This window comes from Bacillus rossius, chromosome 1, assembly GCF_032445375.1.
Source record: "Bacillus rossius redtenbacheri isolate Brsri chromosome 1, Brsri_v3, whole genome shotgun sequence".
Lineage (NCBI taxonomy): Eukaryota > Metazoa > Arthropoda > Insecta > Phasmatodea > Bacillidae > Bacillus > Bacillus rossius.
The window spans coordinates 321,039,018-321,060,195 of record NC_086330.1 but is presented as its reverse complement, the minus strand read 5'-3'; the positions used below and the strand labels follow the sequence as shown (position 1 = coordinate 321,060,195).

The following is a 21,178-nucleotide window of genomic DNA, read 5'->3' as shown; positions in this document are numbered from 1 at the left end:
AAGTAACAACTTTTTCAGTAATCCGCAACTATTAGCAACCTTATATGACTGAAAAAAATATCAAAACATCTCTTTCGGCACATCCTACAGGCGTAGGTAGATTTTGAAGTACCTATTTCTTCTGGAAATATTTTGGAAACTTTTATAAACTCCCGGAACATTTTTAGAACTTAATGTAGCCTATGTAACATCCCATATGTTCGCCATAAATAAAAAAAATCGATTTAACATTTTCTCATATTCCATGCAGCGAAAATGTTTTTAACTAAAAGCATTCAGCATTTAATGTCTTAACGAATTTTATATTATGCCTACTAAGATAGTTATGCAACTATGTTGGATCTTCAAAAACTATTTTTTATCCTTTACACTAATACGTGATCGTATAAATTTTTTTGGACAAAGGTTTAAGGTCACATTAGTATAGAAACTAATAAATTCCAACGAATTTGCTACTGAGAAAGTTTTAATTGTTTTTTTGTTTTTTTTTATTTCAACCACTGTTTTTACGCTAATAGTTCGTTTCATAAAAAAATATTTCATCCAAAGGTTTTAGATAAAGCTTAGGAGTTTTACAATAAATTATAATGGATTCAATAGTATATCTATTCAAAAAAGTAATTATTTTTGTCGTTTTACTTTTGTTATCTTCACCCCTTGAAGTAATGTTATGTATTATAAAAAAATTGTTTCAGACAAAAGTTTTAGGTAACAGTTATAAGATTTACAAACAATCTGAACGGATTTGATAGTGAATCGATTAAGAAAGGTTTTTTGTTTTAATTCTACCCTCATTTTTTTCAACCCCTTGCAGCAGTGGATCGTCTAATCAAAAATTGTTTCAGGCAAACGTTTTAGATAAAAATGATTAGGTTTACAAAATATCCTAATTAATTCAATGTTGTGCCTACGAAGGAAGTTTTTATTATTTTTTCTCCGCCAACCCTTACACTTTACAGTTATGGTTGGTCGTATAAAAAATTTATTCAGACAAAAGATTTTTGTATTACTCCTACGAGTTATAATATGTTCAAACGTATGTGATATTGTCCATATTATGGGAGTTACAGCGATTTTTATGTTTTTCAAAAAATCTTCCCCCTTTCTACTCCTTTGGTCAGATATTGCCCATTAACGAACTCGACCGAGATTTTCCACTATTTGATTTTATGTATCCGTTTGGAAGTGATATATATATATATATATATATATATATATATATATATACATTTGAGTTGACAATGGTTTTGGAGTTTATGGACCATGAAACGAAAAACTATATAACAATTTATTGTAGGAAAGCGCACCATGGTAACGGCTACATTATGTAGTATTTCTTTTAAATCAACCTACTATTTTGATATAAATAAAAAAAATAAAGCATGAAAATATAACCTTAGTGTATTATACCTAACTTAAAATGTAATCAGCCCGAAACATAACACACACTTGTAATTATTGTCATTTATATACTCATAAATGAATAATATTGTTCCAGCTTGACTAAGAAACTTACCAATATATTTTATTTAACATGAATTCCAATTATCCTAAGGTTTCAATTAATTTTACTCTCTAGTAAATTCTTGTTTTTCATTTATAAAAGATATTTTATATTTTAGTTCATTATAAACTAAAACTTAAGTATTTCAGCTGATTTGTGTGATCGGTTCATAGCTCTAACTTGTAGATTTTAAACTGTATATAAAAGTGTTAAAGCGTACAGAAAATCTTTATATTCTGTAAACTGAGTACATGTCATGGTGTTTCCTCTGTTTGCTGGTACATATTTGCAGGAACAAGCACAAACACCAGCAATGTCCCTGATGTATATGGGTTGTTTATTGTGCTCTTTTGATTTTTCTTATCATATTCTCTCTCTAACTTAATCACTGAGTACTTACAGATTCAATATGGTGGATATCCAACTAGAAAGATAACAAATACATTTTTTGTACTTCTATTATTTTACAGTTTATTAAAAATGTTTTAATAGTTGACTTCCTAGGTATTAATACCCTAAATAGTGACCTAAACATTGCTCGGAAAATCATTATACTTTAATATAAGTGTAAATGTTATTAATGTTTGTAACTGAACAACTTCTTTACTATTAAACAGATTTTCGAGAACTTTGAAATAGAGGTATATTTAATAGGGTAAAAATATCTAGCACATTCCTTCCAGTTTAAAAGCACACTTCATTATGAAATAACCATAAAAATAAATATCCAAAACTACGCACCGTGACACGGACCACAAGAGTTATAGCCGTAGGAATAATCCCACCGCCTTTGTTTAAAATTTCAATGAACTTATGTTTGCACTATCATTTGGTTTTAGTTTTCACAAAGAAAGCTATAAATCGCGTATATTATTTTTTACACCACTATGTTCTGATGATATTGCGGATATTCTTAGCGATATTGATAAACAAAGCAGAATGCCTCAGAACTCTTTGCGAGAAATGGAAGTCGAACCCTCACACGACGAGTACCGCAACTACTGTATTAGAAATATTTGGTCATACGTGAAGGTTGGCTAAGACAAAGAAAAGGATGACGGATGATATGATGTGCGGCCGAATAACCTGAAGTTTATAACTGCCAAAAGTCAATGAAAAATTAATTCACGCGAACTTTCTGTTTCCTTCGGGAACATATTTAAGCTCACGCCAGCTGTGAACTTCCAGGGTTACAACCACTGAGAGAGAAAAAAACACTCTGTCCTCGGAATTCTCATCAAACTGGTCATCTCTCTTAGAGGTATTTCTTTCCCTTCGGCGGAGAGCCCCAAGTGGGCTCGTAACAGCTCTCCTCAGGTTACATTCCAGTTCCTCGTGTCGTACAGACCTCTCAGTGGCAGGGTGCACTCCGAAACAAACATTCTTACTGCTCCCATCAATCGCGAATCTTATTGGAAGAGATATTTATGCTGAAGAAATAATTGAAATTCAAAAACTTATTTCGTTTATAATTGGCTAATGGCTGATTACAATGAAGTGCAGCTCAAACCATTTTTTTTTTTAATTATTTTCAGATTATAACAGCGAAGGTTTGAAAGAGGGAATATTTACAACGACCCATAATTAAATTCAAATGGTATAAATTGTAGGACAGTAAATAGTTATGATATTTTTTAATGTCTTACATTTCTGATTAATAACTTAGCTCTCTGTGTATGGCATTTGGCAGGTGTAAATTCGTGAATGTAACGGAAGTCGCATGGAACGGAAATTGTAACCACGGTGCTGCCCTATGTAGCGGATGGCGCTAACCAAAGTTCATTGAGCCAAAGAGACACGTTATAGAAATGATTAACTTTTAAATGAATTAAAACAAGTTGGGGAGTATTTTAATAAAATTCTTTGCCGAAATCTGGTCCAAAGCCGGGTTTAGTATCTTACAAGACTATTTCGCTTTTATCGGAGTCTTTTTTTAATAGTTGAACCTTTCGTCCTGTATATCGAATGAGTCTATAGTAGACGTAGCTGCTCTGACAGCAAATTGTAGAGGCGGGTGTGCCAACTACGTGTGATTGGCGTCAATAATTGTAGTTAAAAACACCATTTTTCTTATATTTATCACGTTCGGCATTAATTTAAGAAACATACGTTAAATTTCGTGTCCTTGTTTCGTATTGTAAGTTTATATACAGCATGAAAACACATGTATTTGCTCGTTAACTAGTTTAGATGTTTACTTATCACTCACACATATTTTTTATTCAAATTATAATGAATTTTTTTAATAAATTTTAATTTTTCCAATTTTTTGGATGGTAAAGATTTTTATTATGCCGGACATGGCGTTATAATTAAAAATGGTGAATTCAACATGTCGGAAAGTTCTAAAATCTAAAATAGTGGACGTGATGTCTTAAATTTAATACTTATAACGGAATTGATTATGGCAGAAAGTTCTATAAAACGAAATGGCGGGCATTATGTCATAACTCAAGATAGCGGCTGGGGTCATGGTCAAGGTAAACGATCCTTCCAGATACATATTGGAGGCTGATAAATGGGGAATTGAAGCCTAGTTGGAGAAATATAGATCTTGGTCAAGGTAAACGATCCTTCCAGATACATATTGGAGGCTGATAAATGGGGAATTGAAGCCTAGTTGGAGAAATTTTGATCTTGGTCAAGGTAAACGATCCTTCCAGATACATATTGAAGGCTGATAAATGGGGAATTGAAGCCTAGTTGGAGAAATTTATATCTTTTAAAGCAAAAAAAAACACTTTGAGGAATATATAAATTGTTATTTTAACATTTTTAATAGGATTTTTTCCTTAGAAATTGAAAATTATTGAATTTTTATTTTAAAAAAATGTATCTAAAAAAACTCGTCACTTTGGGTCATTTTGACGCATTTTGGTTTCCATTTTGGCGAATTTTGAGTCAATTTTCGCAAATTTTGGGCAAATTAAGAATGTCAAGGTCACTCAATATGGCGACAGTGACGTCACATAAAAATATGGCAGACACCGCCATCGACACCACGCACGAGCAGCAGTAACAGGTAATAAATACATTTGTATACTACTTTTGAGGCATTTAAATTATTTAAGGAAGCATACCGTTGACCGTATATTCAGATCACCGCTGCTAAACAGTGGTCGCGGCCAGGCCGTGAGCAAGGACTGACACCATGCTTCTGCGGCTGTGTGTAGCTTCTTCTGGAGGAGAAGTCGCCACAGGGACCTACGTAACCAAGTGTCTGCGGGTTCGTTCATGGGATGCTTTTCTAATTTTCATTAGGTTCATATAACTATTTCATTAGAAAAAGTTTAATTTATTTAGTAATCGTTTATTCAACATATTTCGCATTAATTCATGTTCAAGCAAAATTAGAAAAATAATAATGAAAAATTATTTTAAAAATTATAAGATATTTTTTTTTTACAAAACTGATTGAAGTCAAGGGAGAAAATCCAAAATATTATAAAAATTAATGTAATATTTAGGAGCCCACCCTCCATAAGTGACGGCAATCTTGGGTAGAACGTGATGCGGCGCTGCCATACGCTGTTCTACTGGATGTCGTTTACCATCGAGTAGCCGCGGGGTGTCGGAACGGCTTCAATTTACGTTCCTCACCTTACGCCCTTACACACCTCCCCCCCCCCCCCCTTCTCCCTCCACGTAACTTCGCGCGAGCCAGAGCGAGCCAGCTTTCTCATCTCGCGAAAAACGTGTTAGCGAACAAACCCTGTCGCTAAAACCCCTTTCACACTGCTGTCAAATATTCATATCCAACTGCATTCGACAACAATGTTTGAAAGGTAATTTCGGACGAAACACGAACAGATTACTTCAAAAACGTTTTAAACCTGATAGCACTATAGAAGTGTATTAATTGACTAAGGTAAGGTCTAAAAATTATTTTTTCATTGTGGAAGATTGATTTAACTTAAAACCATGGACATACGCAATGCCAGTAAACGCTGGTTTTCACAGAAAAACTTGTAGTAATGGACACTAAAGTAAATACATAAACTCGAAAAACCACTCATAATCATGCGATGTAAAATGTTACATTCAAACACTAATGAATGGCAAATATCCAAATTTTATGTAACATCAATGAACTAATCTAGAGGATACATTTTTTTTAGTTAAAATAATCCAGCAGAGAGCTGGATAAGAAAATATTAAGATTTTTACAATCACTCATCGAACGTTTTTTAGAACTAGTCGAGTAAATCTAAATATTTTATGAAAACTCAAGATATCTAACTCGTCAAACAATCATGGATTAGATCGTGAAGTTTCGGTGACATCGAAAGGTTTCAGTGACCCACGAAAATAATGACAAACTTTATTTGGAATGTTTGACAGAGTGACAGGGAATTGAATAGCGAATTTCGTCAGGTGAGCTACGTTGTCGTACTAAGCGAGCCAATTTAAGGTGCAAATAAGTCCTTATTCACAGACATACTACAGTACACTTTGCAAACCCATGCTTAATTTATTCACACACTGAGCTACTGACTAAGATACTAGCTGATTGAGGTTTAAGATGAGCAGGTATTTCTGTAATTTTTCAGCAAGGAATGAGAAATTAATTGCAGAACTACATAAAAATACATTAACTGAAAAAAATTAAAAATAATAATTTAGCCAGTTAACATAACAAAATATGTATTTTATAGCACCCTCAAAGTATTTGCTTTGTGTTATTAATTTTACTGTTTATTTAATTTTATGTGCAACTGTAATCAAAACTAGAATGTAAATTTTCATTAAAATTATGTTTAAAATACTGCGTGTATGGTAAATTTTTGATATGACTTCCAGTACTAATACATGTATTTTTATGAGAAAAAAATATGAGCGAGTGTTTCAGTACTCGCCAGTGACGTGTAAACAACTAACCTCAATAAAGAACAAATTCCTGTGTTCTCATGTGGTAAATAAATACAATATGCGTTACTTGCGTTATTGCGTTCCTTGCGTAGTTTATAAACCCGGCCTTAGAAAAACCACATGGCTTTGCGTCGCGCTGTTCAAGGCCAAGAATGATAAATATACGTTTTTCAAGTACATACTTCATCCACCCGCCGTTAGAAACCGTTGTCTGAATCGTAAACTATGATTGCCATCGTCAATCTCAGATGGCAACACAAAAACGCACGAACAATTTCGAACTATTAGAAACAGCGCCTATAAAAGCGAAAAACTTGGAAAAAAAAATCTAAACCACAGAATTGGACCTTATTTTCGAGTATGACTATTTTATTTTAGCAAGTATATACCAGGGTAATTTCACTATCATAAAGTTTCATTTGGCACACCAGTATGTGTACACTAATGTTTGGTACGTACACTAATGTTTACGAAAGTGATTATAAACGTGTTCATGTTGCTACTTGTCGTTTCACCATCTTTGTATCACATTTCCTTTCACTGACTTCCTTTCCATTTACACAAAACTATTTCTACCAAATGCTAACCGAGAGCTAACACGTTGACACATAAAGAAAATTAAAACGAGAAATAATTCAAAAATAATTTATAATGGGATTAGAAACTCACTATAATAAGTATGCATTGAGAGGTTTCAACTCATATTTTAATACACTCAGCTATTTTACTTTTTGTTATGTAGCGTAATTAATATTCAGACATAAAATTTTTACAGCAGATATAAAATCAAAACTTTTTTGGCTACTTGAATTCATGCCTTTTTTAAAAAGTTTGATAGTTGTAGAAATGCCGGTCACAAAAATAAAAAATAAAAATGTTGAACGTTACTTGTAGTCTAAATCTATTGAATAAATTGAAAACAAATATATATATATATAGATATTCCGCTTACTTTTGAGAAAAATAATCATTTTTAAAGGAATTTGATACTATCTCTTTTATTTATTTCTCTTCCAAGATATTATATAGCAAGTATGGTTCATACAAATTAAATTATGTATCAATTCAGATTTACATTAAATAATACCAATTTTCCAACAAAACATATGCCCTAAATATTAAAAAGGCTTATTTGAAGTAACTCATTCATCAATAATTTTATTAATAATTTCGACTTTATTTTGTTGCATTGGAAAAACATTGAAATATTATATTAGAGGATCCAGGTAGTTGTTGCATTTATAATTAAATTTAGGTTTATATATTTTCCCAAAATAACTTCAGGCTCCCAGGAGTGTTTCTTGTGTTAAATCATGGCGAATTTATTCCCCAAATTCTTTGGTGCTTACTGTGGGTGTATGGTTTCATCTCTTTAATAACCTTACTGTCGATGAGATGTGAAACTTAAATTAAACATTTATTTATTGAAAACCATTATGTTTATAATTTACACAATACACTGGAACGTAAAATTCAAAATGACCAGTGAACTGATTTGAAGTAAAAGTTTATTTAAGACTTTTAAGGAGTCACATTTTTGTAAACACTATCACAAAGTGATTTTAAAAAATTACAAATATATCCTAATACATACAGTGTCTATGAAAAAAATACACATTCTACGCTAATCGTAAGTGTAAAATAATTACCTACATTATAAAATAAGACAAACCACTTGTTGTTTACAGTTAAAATACAAACAAAATTTCGTGGCTGTTTTACAATAATATTCATAGTGAAATATACGTCTCCAGAGCAGAGATCTCAAATCATAATTGAAAGGTATGGCCGTTGTCAAAGGGAAGAATCAAATCTTTTAAACTATTTTAGGTTTTGTTCATAAAATTTGAAAACAAGATCCAAAGACGTCTTTTTTTTTTAACAGAAGTTTGGGACGGGATATCAGTTGACAGTATTATTTTAGTTGCAGTAATTCACAAAGTTCGACTCAATTCTAAACTCCAGTGACTTCACAAGAGAATTTATATGTAGCAGACAGTCACTTTTGACTTCAGGTGTTCCAGGCTTCAAAGAAACCAAATTCATAAAACCGAACAACAGAAAATCGGTATGGCCTTAATATTATTGAAATTAAAATGGGGTCGTTATAATCATATCCTTCCATTATAAGGCCTGGTCTCTCACACCAAGTTGAATCTCCATTTTCTCGTCATTTATATTAACAAAGGGATTTTCCTGCTTATTTGTTCCGATAGTTCTCTTGAATTCACTGTTGTCTCAAAAAATTGTTTGAATAGCTATTTAATAAAATTTATTTTTAATATGTGAAAGGTCAAGCAAGTGGTCATAATTTTGAACGATTGCGTGGTATTTACCGCCATTAGATAATCTTAAGTTAACATCTTATGAGAAGACTTCAGACGAAACATAATACTCAATAGTGCCATGAATGTAACTTTACAGGAAAAAAACTCAAGTAATAATGATAAGAAGCAATAAATAATAACCACATGGCGTGTGAGACTAGGCGTTAATGAGTTCGCACAGCCAGGGATTATTTGTGTTAGTGATGCTGGATGATAAGTATGAAGATCGTGGTACTTCTAGCTGAGGTGCGGGAAAGTACCATAATGGATAACTACCATAATGAAATAATTTCCCCTGGCATCCCCAAACAGGGGAAAAAGTAACAAAATGGAAAACTACTGTAAGTGAAAATGACGAAGGGGAATTCTATCATAATTTCTAATACACTTGTTACCGTGTGTATTGGTGACGAGACGTTTCGTGTTAATTTTCTACATTAAAAACATTTAGGTACACGAGAGAAACATAACCTTACCTGTTTACAATAAGGAATCATATTTTGACATCACAAGCCATGGATAGGCTACTGCTGTATGCTCTTTAAGACAGTATCCTTCAAGCAAAATCATGAGGATTCCTTCCATATCAGCTTCAAACTCAAGGGTACCAACTGATATCTTAGCAAGAAGAAGAATACAACCGGAAGACTCACCTGTGTTTTGATTGTTTGGACTACAGTGAAGAACCTTCTAGAACTTTCTGTAACTGTCCCAGACTTTCTATTTCATCCTAGAGAGTTTGAGAGGCAATAGGAGGGAGAGAGAGAGAGGAATTTGGGTATAAATAGTCGGAGATTTTGGTAGTTCAGGATGGAGCAGCAAGGACCATTAAGACGACGCCACCATGAAACATTGACATCAGAAAGAGAAGGGGGGCCACGAGAGTAGGGAGGTTATTGGAGAGCTAAGTATAATTTTAGTGTTTGTTATTTTCTTTAACGGCGAGTAATTTTTCTAAGTCTGAATGTCTACCTACAAGGTTACTTTTAAATGTCACTAATGTTATACATCTTTTTTCTTGGTCTTTTGTGTGTGATGCACCTGGTAAAGTAAAGTAAATGTTAGATTTTTTTGGTTGCTCATAATACTCTGCACTTGTTTGCACTTTCTGCACTTTTGTGCACTTTCTGCATCTTCTGTGCTGTTTACTTGGTGGCCATATTTGTTTCATAGTAGTAAAAGTATCTTAAATCTTCAGAGCCTTGAAATTAGTTGTAATTTTATATTGTCTTATTTTTCAGAAATTTAAGAACTTATCGCTCAAAAACATTTGCTATAAAGTAACTTGAAATATATTTAACAGCTTAGAATATCTTTGAGATAATTTCGTGTGATTAAAAACAAAATATATATCAACTTCATTTTACCTGAAAAATTATGAGATCAGATTGATTATTTTTGTATTGTTTACGGAAAATTTGTTTTTTCCTATATTTGTTTGATATTTACACTTAAATAAATTTAGTAAAATTTACTTGTTTTGAATTTTTAATGATGAGACATCTTATGAAGTTTTCAGCATGTAGATTATTTATTCTGATTTTCATTTAATATGCAGGTTAGGCCCCATCTAGGCAAGCAAGTGTTTACCTTGTGATTTGGTAAAATAGTTGGTTCTAGCAGTGAGTGTTCTGGACACCATGGGACCGGCCTCACACTCCATAGAATGAGTACAACGACATCGCTCTCAGAGTATTTTATAGGATACGTCGGTAGGTAGCGCCGTCAACCCCAGCAGTTTCTTTGATAAACGTAAAAGTTTACAGATTACACTTCTAACGGCAACTTTCTGTAGTTCCAGTTTATATGAATTTAACAGATCGCGAGCGAGACAAAACAAATGTTTCCAAAAATGTGTTATATAAAGTAGCACTGTGTTATTATAACCAGGATATGTAAAAAAAAAAACTATGGTAGAATTTCCCTAGTACTTTTGCCTTATGTTAGTTTTCCATTATGGCACTTTTCCCTCTGTTCCGAGGAGGCCAGGAGTAATTTTGTCATTATAGTATTTTTCCAGTAAGTTGCTTTTCCCCCACCATCTTCTAGTTTCAGGCTCTGAAATTGCGCGGAGTCTTTAAGTTTTGCGTAGGGCAATTATGAGATTTGAGCAGTGACCATGATATAGACCAAGGTAGAGAAATTAAGATAAATGTGTAACGCAAGTCCTTAATAAAGATAGCTTTTAAGAATACATACAGAATGATTCATGTCTAAAAATTATTTTAAAAACAAGTGTTTTTTTTATTTCACTCTCATAAAAATTAAAATTTAAAAAGATGTGCGAAAATATAACTGTTCGTGAGCTCTCAGTGTATTGTTAAATGGTTTTCCGTGAACAGGCACTACTCGGATGTGTTGAGCAGTTTTGCAAATCGTGTGGTACTTTCTTCTGAAGCTGTGCTCGCCGTGTGTGTGCCCGGGTGGGCCCGGGTGGGCCTTCAGGGCATACCGCGCGACGGACAAAGAGCGGCGGACGAGTATACTTCCTCGTCCGTCATCGGCGCCGACGCACTGCTCGCCATCCGTCTTGCAAGCGACGTGCGACCGGCGGAGATTGATCGTCGCTCACGCAATGAAAACCTCGCTGTTCCCCCGCTCAGTTCGCCCTTTTACTTGCCTTAATTTTTCCCATCCCAACTAAACCTAACTGCTTATACGCCTAGTCATGTTGCACTGTAATTCATTTTTTTGTATATGAAACAGAAATATTTTGCAATAAACACGGATGCTTTGTACACTGCCGTGAATTTATGCATTTGCATGAAAACAACCGTACCATTACAAAATATTGCTCGCTGAGTTCGGATTCTTACCCTGGCATTTATGCTTTGAGTTGCCCCAGTACATGAAAAAGTTTTAAGTTATTTGTGAAGCGTTCCCTGAATATATTTCCAGTATTAACTGCGCACATGATAAGCATGATGCGTTAAAATAAAGTCAAATTTTTGAATATTTCATTGTCTTTTCTATGTTGTGCTTAAATGAAACGCAAATAAAAATATAAAACAATGCGCCAATTTTAGTAAGAAAATCCTATTTCATATATGCATAATAACTATAGCCATGTGTTGTTCAAAGTTACGTCTGTCTTGTAGTATTAAAAACTATTTCTTGGCAACTGGTTTCCAAAGGAATCTTTGGTGAAAGTACAGAATTTTTTTTCCTGTGCGCCTAGACATGGTGGGATCAGCCACGCGGGGAGAGGGTCGCATGCGCCGTGTGCTTTGTGCGGGGATTTGCCAGCCATGGCTGCGAGTGAAGCCATGAATGACTCTCCTATCTCAGACATAGACTAAAACTGCGTAGATTTGAGCCCAGGTAAAACCCTGCGCACAGACATGCGGACTTTCATCAATATCTTAGGTATACTCAGGATACAGAGGACGGTGTGGATGCGGAGTTGAACACATTCCGCACACCTTTATTTAAAACATTTTGGTGGCCCTGCTTGAAACCTATTCCTCGGTATACCTCCGCCGGATGACGAAGTCAAACACCACTGTGGGTCCGCTGGTTCATACAGGTGTGCCTGAATACGACTCAAACATGTAGAAGGCTTTTAAGGGGAAATCTAGTGTAAAGAATTTTGCACGTGAATTTATAACCGAAAAATATCATTATTTTGCTACAAGAAAATAACTTCATGCTTAAAATTTTATTTGCAAAAACCATTGGTGTATAATATATATGAATCATTTATTCATTGTCAAGTGTAAAGTTTTTTTTTAAATTCAATGTTAAAAATATATAAATAAAAATCTTTGGGATTTAGTAATATCATAAGAAGTTATTAAAATTGAGGTCCTTGGTGCAACTCTAAGAGAGATTATAAATGAATAATGGTTATTGAACACTGATCATTCCTACAATGAGCAACTCCTTAATAGTCGACCGTCCCACTAACAAATTACCTCAGTCATTACCAATACTAGCCACGTTTTACGCATTCTTCAGACACACTCGTTACGACTTAGACCACCCGTTTGGCCAACTACATAAAAGCATAGTGAGATTGGGCTGTGTGATCGTTGGCATGAACTTTAAAAAGCACACAAACGAATTAGCATTATTTTTTATACTTATTACAGTTGAACCCTGGATCACAACTTTTATAACTTTAACGGATTTTATTTATATATTTAATAAAAAACCATTTGTTTGTATTTTTATAATTATATATATGATATAATTTTTTACTTTGACACTGGATTGGGTTAAGGAACTTTTTTGTAAAGCTTAAAACTAAATTTTTTTATTAAAACATATTTTTACATAATAAAATATATTTAATAAATATTGCTATTGATTGTTATATTGCAAAACAAAAATAGGGTGGGAGGAAGCATTTGCTGACATTTGCGAAAATGAATAGCTTGACTATAAAAATAATCTTTATTTTTTGGGGAAAAAAGCATTAGAATTCTTGTGAAAAATACTTAATACTTAATATTTCGTTTAGTGAGAAGCGTTGTCTGTTAAGTATTTATTGTTTCATTATTTATACTTCTGTTTCTCATAAAACTAAAATAACTTTCTTGTTTCTTAAACGAACGCTACGATCATACAGTAATATTGCTAACATTTAGTATTTAAACAAATAATACCAATGATTTATCACTTACACTTGTTATGTGTTCAAATATTTTACGGTGTTATGATTTCAACTTAACCATTGTCTGCAAAATGGGCTGTAACAAAAGCTTTGAGGAAATTAGATTGTTTATTTTCCCGACGAGTTGCGTTTGTACGGGTACTGTACGGGTAATTCCTCAGAAAAAAAACACGCAAGCATTCATCAGAGTTAGCGCCTAGCAATGCCTGTAGCCAGATGCGGTCTTAACGCTTGTAAATAGAGGCAGTACGAGAAGTTAGAGGCTAAGAAAGAAAAATCACACAACTTCCACAAGAGAAGAGAGAGCTTTTCCTAAAAGCACGTATTAAGATTTTTAACATAATTTAAACTTTTTTATTTAATAACTATTTATAATTTTACCCTGAAAGCACTCTCTCCTCCGTGCTATACCCTATTTTAATACTATACTTCAAATTTAAAGCTTGGAACATATTTTCATATCTGAACTCGTTTTTATGTTAAAAAAAATTTTCAACGTTTTATTTGTTCAGAGTGAAAACGTAAAGTCCAATTATTTAATGACCTTAGCTTCTTTAGAGTTTTCTGTACAATTTAGTGAATAATTTAATTTTGATGCTGAAATCACGGGCCAGTCTTTTTGGCCATTTGATTTTATAAATCGATAAAAAAAAGTCGTAGATTAGAAAACTGTCATGTCATAAAAGTTTCGAGATATGTTTACAGTGTGGACACAACTAATTGTTTCTTGGTCACGTGACAACAAATATAAACGAAAGGAAAATCTTTATGTTGCAAATTTTTAACTCGTTATCATTTTCGCCATACTATCTTAAATTGAGAGGACTTTTGCTGAGTAATAAATTTAATAATTCATTAAATGTATCTGTGTGTAAACAAATTTATTTAGTGCACTACAAAAGTTTTACCAGAATATATTTTACCCTAAACAAACTTTTTTTTTCTTTTTTTAACTATTGGATGTTTTGACAGCACGTCTCCAATGTAAGTGCATTCACATAACTAAGATTTATCGGTTCTGGTAAGATGAAATGTTTAGAAGTGGCAGTTACTGATAGTGAGCTATAAGTTTCAAAATAATATCGAAAGCAAGCAATGGCGAATGTAGGAAGTTTTGAGTGTAAATTTTGATTATCTGTCTCTCTTTGAGATGCACCACAAGAAAATAATATTTAGATAACTGCATTTAAGTTGTAATCATATCTCAAATTAACTGCTATGATTATAATTTAGTAATTAATTAGAAAGAAAATTCTCACAATTAAATACGACTCTGACAGTAAATTTTCAACGTGAAAAATTAAGTAAAATACATGACATCAAATAAAACATTTACACTCCAAATTTTAGAAAAAACTAATGTTATAATTACTTTGTTGTAAAAAAAATTCTACTAACATTGATTTAAATGTCCCTAATTACATATAACACTTTCGCCAAATACTTCACTTCATATTGTACTGTATTTTTTTAATGCAATAAAGTATCTTCATAATTAAGACGCAAACACAAATATAACACAAAATTATATTTTATTTTTTTGTTGCGATTGGCAGTACTTGACTCAATGAGAGTGTGTGGGAACGAATGCCCTCCAGCACACTCTCGAAGACAACCCTGAATACAGACTTCATTCGACTCCCAGCATCACGACGCTTCTTGCGACAAACTCAATTTCTTCTTTTTCTTCTTTTTTTTTAGCTTCTTTTTCCTTCACGGCTCTTCCACGTTTCGCCGAACCTTTAAGAGTCGCGTGCCAATCAGGTTAGGAATCAATCAGCGCGCGAGAAAGGTTCGTGTGTGTTGGTGTGTGCACGGGCTTGTGGGAAAAGTAGGGGGGTGATATAAGAGGGGTGGTAAGGGTCGGTAAAGGAGTTGGTTGCGTTCGAGAGGTAAAACTAAATCCAATTCCGCACAGTACAAAGAGGTTTCCCCTCCCAATCACAATTTTTTTTTTACATCTCACGTCTCGGTGCGCACGAAACGCTTTATTGCGACACTTTTCTTTTATTATTATTTCGCGCACCACCCTTTGGCAATGATTGAATGCGCGTAAATTGCCAAGTAGGGAACAACCTTTCTCATTTGGTACTTTTTTGCGAAGACTTACTTTGTTCGTTCGCTTTTCTAGACTGGCCTCGCTTCAAAGAAGACACTTCTACCGAGAAATAGAGTGAGAGAGAGAGAGCGATAGAGTTATGCAGCTACTCGATTGCAGGAGAGAATACGTCACAAGTTAATTACTGGTTTGGAGGTCGGATTGAAGTCCCAAGAGAGCATTCTAACTTTCACTTTGGAATCCGAGACATTATCTGTTTGTAATTAAATTGCTTAACCAGTCTGTGATGACAGAACTCATTCTCTCTTCTCTTATAATGTATTTTAATATACAGTAAAAATTTCAATTGCTATTCGAGAATATTTAATTAATTTTTCTGATGTCATAAATTAATTTAGTTAGGAAGCCAAAATTTCCCAATATAGTATTAATCTCTACATTATATTTTGTTTCGGGAAGTTCTCTTTATAAATGAAAATATTTTTATCTAACTCACCCAAAATAAATCAAGACCCTTTGTAAAGTGTGTCCATTAATGTCTCGCTATCTATTGCTATTTGATAAAACAGAAGTTTATAAATTGGTGTATGATAGCAATAGGAATAAAATTTCGTCTCATGAATTTTTACCAATACTTACTTACAGTATTTACAATACCTACTTATGAAACCCAAATATATTTATAGGAAATTATATGACTTAATTTAGTATTTACCATGTTAAACAGTTATTAATATTATACTACAAAATAAATACTATTTTACCAATCATAAGAATGAAATCACTAAATTATATTCCTGCCTTTAAAAATAATTTAACACGTAAGTTCATTTATTTGAATGTTGAAACGCAGTTTCTATTGTTCTTCTGACTTAAACACATTCTCTAATTCAAAAGAGAATCGGTATGGAAAACTTTAGAAGGAAAAAAGTCCTAAAACTTCCCGAGGCAAGGAAATGGTATTTGTTCTTCATTAAAAATTAAATAGCGACATTTTTTTTTGGTGTTTGCGCAACTGTACTTAAAAATAATTTAAGAATTAAAATTATCTCAGTTATTTTATTAATTAATTTTCATGATCAGCTTCTGTATTTTTCTCTGCAACATGATAAAATATAAAATTCAAGATTTTGCTCGGTAAGTATCCTCATTACTGTTTTAAAAAAAAAGGATCGTTTTTTGTTAATATATATTTGTGGAAACGAATAACGATAAGCTCACTCGTTTTAATGATATTTTTGCTAGTAATACACTATCATTTTTTATTAAGATGGTTGGTCCAAATATCTTTATATATATTGTCGTTAGGGAAACGGGGGGTGGTTCCGGATAGACTGAAACAGTGTAACTTGGGCGCCACCACGTGTAGGGGCACGTGTACCCGGCTCGGGGCCGTGACGTGACCCGTGTGGGGACTAGGCTCGACTCCCCCTTTGTGCAGTAGTGGGCCTACTAGTGGGCTCTTGAGGCGTCCCACACGCCTCGGGACTCAGAAGATTCCGCACGCGGCTGCTCAGTGAAACTCACCGAAGTCCAGGGAAAGCTCTTCGTTGATGTCGAGCGGCACAAGGAAATTAAACGTTACATTAGTATAATTACGTGAAAAGAGAGTTATTAACTGATACACTGAAATAACATGCCAACAGGAATATTACACCGGCTTAAAGGCTGACCAGGTCACCTCGTGGCCTGGCCTCGAAAGTTCGTTACGTATTAAGACGAAATAAAATATCCAACTGGATTTAAATAATTACGTTAAAGAGCCAACCTCCCGGGGTGGACCTCGAGGAAAAGAAAAAAAGGTTTAAAAAATAATTACGGTACATACGGATGTTACCAGATCAGTGAAAACTAAAGTTGAAGTCGACGAGATGCGCGCAGGCCTTCTACCCCGGGCGGCGAACGGAAGCCGACTGACGAGGCCAGAGCATCATGGCCGCCGGGAAGCGTCAAGTTCCCGTTATGTTACCAGGTATCCACCTGGTAACATATTAACATGACAAACCCTCTGAAACACTAAGCAAAAACTGACCACAATGATTTATCGTTACCAAACTTAACTTATTTTTAATTTATTTTTTAAAGTTCAAAAAAAAGGTAGTTGCGGGTAGTTCCGGGGTTGCCCGCCTGGCGCGCTGCGCCGTCCTTACTAACTAAAAACTTAAAACATCAACACTTAGGAATTTAAAAAAAAATGAAAATAAAAGGTTTACATTGCAATTACTTATTATTTTAATTAAGCTTTTACGTGAATGTGGCACTGAAGCTACTGCCTCTTGCAGGGCCGAGGCTCACACGCACACACGCACGCACGCAGGCGGCGGCGGGAGGTTTGAAACAGTTGATGGTGGTGGTTGATGAGGTGGGGGGGGGGGGGGGGGGTGGCGACGGCGTGAGGCACATCGGGCTTAGGGAGGGCGGTGCGCCGGTCGACGTCAATATATAAATATATATATATATATATATATATATATATAGCCCAGTCACTCAATGGATTACCAAGTGCGCAGAGAAGAGAGAAAAAAAAGCGTATTGAAACTTTCTTTATTTCAATTAATTTTGGTAGTTTTTGTGTATTTTTGGTGGCAGGATTATTTTTAATTTTAAAAAACTATATTAATTTCTAAATAACTATTAAAAACCAATATAATATTGTTTCATTTTACTTACCTTTTATATAAATCTTTTAAATATTAAGTCATTATTGCGGTAATTAAAAAGACCATCCACTTAATGTTTGAATCAGAAAATAGTGTTTTACCAAAATCCAAGACATCAGTAACAAACAAATTCCACTGTGCAAAAAAAAAGTCATAAGTAAATGATGTAGGTTGATTGTTATGTAGTTTTCTCTATGCCAAATAAAAACTCTCAGAGTTTATCCAGTTTGCATTTCCATATGCTTAATTATCTAACTTCATTACTTTCATAGTTTTTGCACAAAATTACAATTTTATTCAAAATCTAATCATGCTTTACTCTAAAAAATTAAATCAGCTCAATTAGGATTTTAATATGTTTTAATGGCGTAAAAGGCTAATTTATATTTCCAACATAGTAAGTACGAACAGAAACCAGTAAGTATGTTTTTATAGTTTGAATAAACCAGCAGCATGAAGACTTTTTTTCCCGTAAATCCCTGAAAACCTCATACTATCCTAACTTTAGAAAAATATAATTTTTGATATGTTAAATGATTCTATTAAACTGAAAAGATTAAAAAAGAATGCGTACAGACTATTAATTCAAATCTGTAAACAATATGATATCAATCATGCTCTCAGTTCATGCTAGGACTGAAAAATAAATCTACTTTTAACGTTTCCAAAATATAAAATAAATACATATTATAATTAAGAATGATTAAAATAACTATGTAATGAGTGTACTGGGCAAAAATATAAAATAATAGAAGCAAAATAGTTTTGGAAACTATGCTGTTAGGTCTTGGGGGCATGCATTATATGGCAGGCATGGCGTACCGGCGATGATTATAGATGCACACAAAAATCATTTATTTTTTGAGAATCAAGTGTAGAACATTCACACCCATGTTGCATGAACTACTTTGCAGCATGTTTGAAACATATGGCCTCCTGCACATCTGTTGCTTGCAGCCGCGCACACTTCAGTTTATTAATAAAGGTCTCTTTCAAGACAAGAATATTTTAACCTTTGATCTTGGCATTTAATTTGGCGATAAATATTAAACCCGAATACCCATCACTTACTAATCATTAACTCTATAAATCTCAAGAGACCTATCGAGCTTAAATTCAGTACATGGATTCGTATTATGTTCTAGAGGTGCATTACGATCAGATTCCTTTCAAAATTCGGCTTTTAGACGTTTAAACCCTACTGATGCCAAAATAGAATAGTTTCTGACTTTCTGCTTCTTTTTTGGGTAAACTGATAATTTAAATCCGATGTAGAAGTACTGTGTGAGATTTTATTAAGAATAAAGACATATTACTAACGAATAAAAAGACCTCAGATATTTATAAACGCAAACTTCTAAATTAAAAACCCACTAGCTGACCGAACACTGTATCTCGTAAGACAAAACTTTTAGGTAACTAGCATAAGTTTATCGTAGGTCTGTGCCGCCAACTAGTATTTCTGGCACAATTTTAAAATTGAATTTAAAAAAAATTAAATTATGTCTCCAGTCATTCTTTTGCTGCAAGAACTTAAACTTTTTCCTCTTTCTTTACACTCCCATTCAATCTTTGCCAGGCCTGCCTCCCCAATTTTTCCCAGCCCCAGATCCGATTTTTGCCGAGTCTTTGCAAGTCAGATTGGTATCCATTTATTCCCGCCTCCGATCTGTGACGAGAACTGCTATGTCCTGCAAGCTCTCAGAACAGGCTAATTCTAAGACCTCGCCTGATGAGAGCCATTTTCACCAAAGTACAGTCACGCCTCCGGGTCCTGTAGAGCCTCTTTCCCACTGTCATCAGCAGCCCCCACACACCCCACCTCTCCAAGTTTTCCTGGGAACTCTTCCCAGAGCGTTGACCGGCAACTAACCCCAGCCAGGGTCGGCCTGACCTCAAGGCCACGACTCCAGTCCCAAAAAGTACATGTTTATGCCACCTGGCGGTAGTTTTGCAAATCACTTCCCCTGGGAGTTTGAACGCCGGCTAAACACCTGCTTTCTGGCATTTCCCGCAGCAACCAGTACCCAGTAGTTCCTTCCCCGGCCACCATAGCGCTTGCCTAGTCCACTCCGTAAGCCACATGTAGCTATCAGTGGCCTCGTGCGAGTCGACCTCTACTCGGTTCAGCCACACCTCAGTAGGTCGCGCTGACATAGGCTGGTACCACCAAATTTGAGATATCGAAGTCTGCTTTCCTCGACAAGCCCCTCGGTAACCTTCGGAACCTTTCGGTCCGAAAGCCGAAACCTCTCCCCTTTCTTTCTTTAACGTCGCATTTTAATTACGAGTCTCTTCCGCCCCAAATTTACTGCGCGCCGCGATTCTGGTCTGATTACTTCGCATCTACATCATCAGGATGCCTCTCCATTTTTCTTTTAAGATGTGATCAACTAGACAAAGATTATTTCCACAACGGTAGTATTTAGGCATTAGTCAGTCTGTATAGATCTAGCTCGTAGAAGTAGTCATGTTATAGTAATCATAAATAATTAATTTTTTTTTTTAAATCATGAAACGCCCGGGCAGATCCTGGAAGATATCACCCTGTTTGACAGGGACCAAGTTCCAGACCATTTATAAGAACCGGACAGATTACAAGTACCGGACCAGGGTACAAGTACCGTACCAGTTTACAGGAACCGGACACATTCCAAGGACCAGATCAGTCTCCATGGGCTGGATGACTAAGGCCCTCTGACGTCCCGTCAGCTGTTACAATTCGTCCAGCAAACTTCAAACCACCAGCCCTTCAGTTTTTAAAAACCTTTTTGAACTATCATGGAATCACGACGTTGAACAGATCAGACAGCTAGCAATTTTTCATTAGGACTTAAAAGCTCAGTGTATTGTTACGAATTGTATTTAAATTATGTTATAGACCTATTTAATTGTCTAATAAGGGCCGGCCTATTCTTTTATTAATGTGATTATAAATCCATGTTATTTATATAAATTTTTGTTAATCAATTTATAAAATAGACAAAGTGAAAATAATCAAAAGTAAAATAAAAACAGAGGTACTAATATCTAGACGAAATCATTATTTTACCTTCTGAAACCAAAGATCCTCTAGTTGCCCCCCAGTCATCAGGAAAGTGCATTGTAACAAAGTTGTAACATAACTTGGGTTTACTCTGTTAT

General features: G+C 34.4%; 1 protein-coding gene across 1 annotated transcript in view; it reads left to right on the top strand.

Moving 5' to 3' along the window:
* The window catches only part of LOC134527983 (uncharacterized), an 84,888-nt gene extending 64,153 nt beyond the window's left edge, over positions 1 to 20,735 (top strand). The window contains exons 3-4 of the mRNA XM_063361126.1: positions 11,043 to 11,302; positions 20,593 to 20,735. Of these exons, the coding sequence (XP_063217196.1) occupies positions 11,043 to 11,302; positions 20,593 to 20,735 (403 nt within the window). The remainder of the gene's footprint in view (positions 1 to 11,042; positions 11,303 to 20,592) is intronic.
* Positions 20,736 to 21,178: the final 443 nt, after the last annotated feature.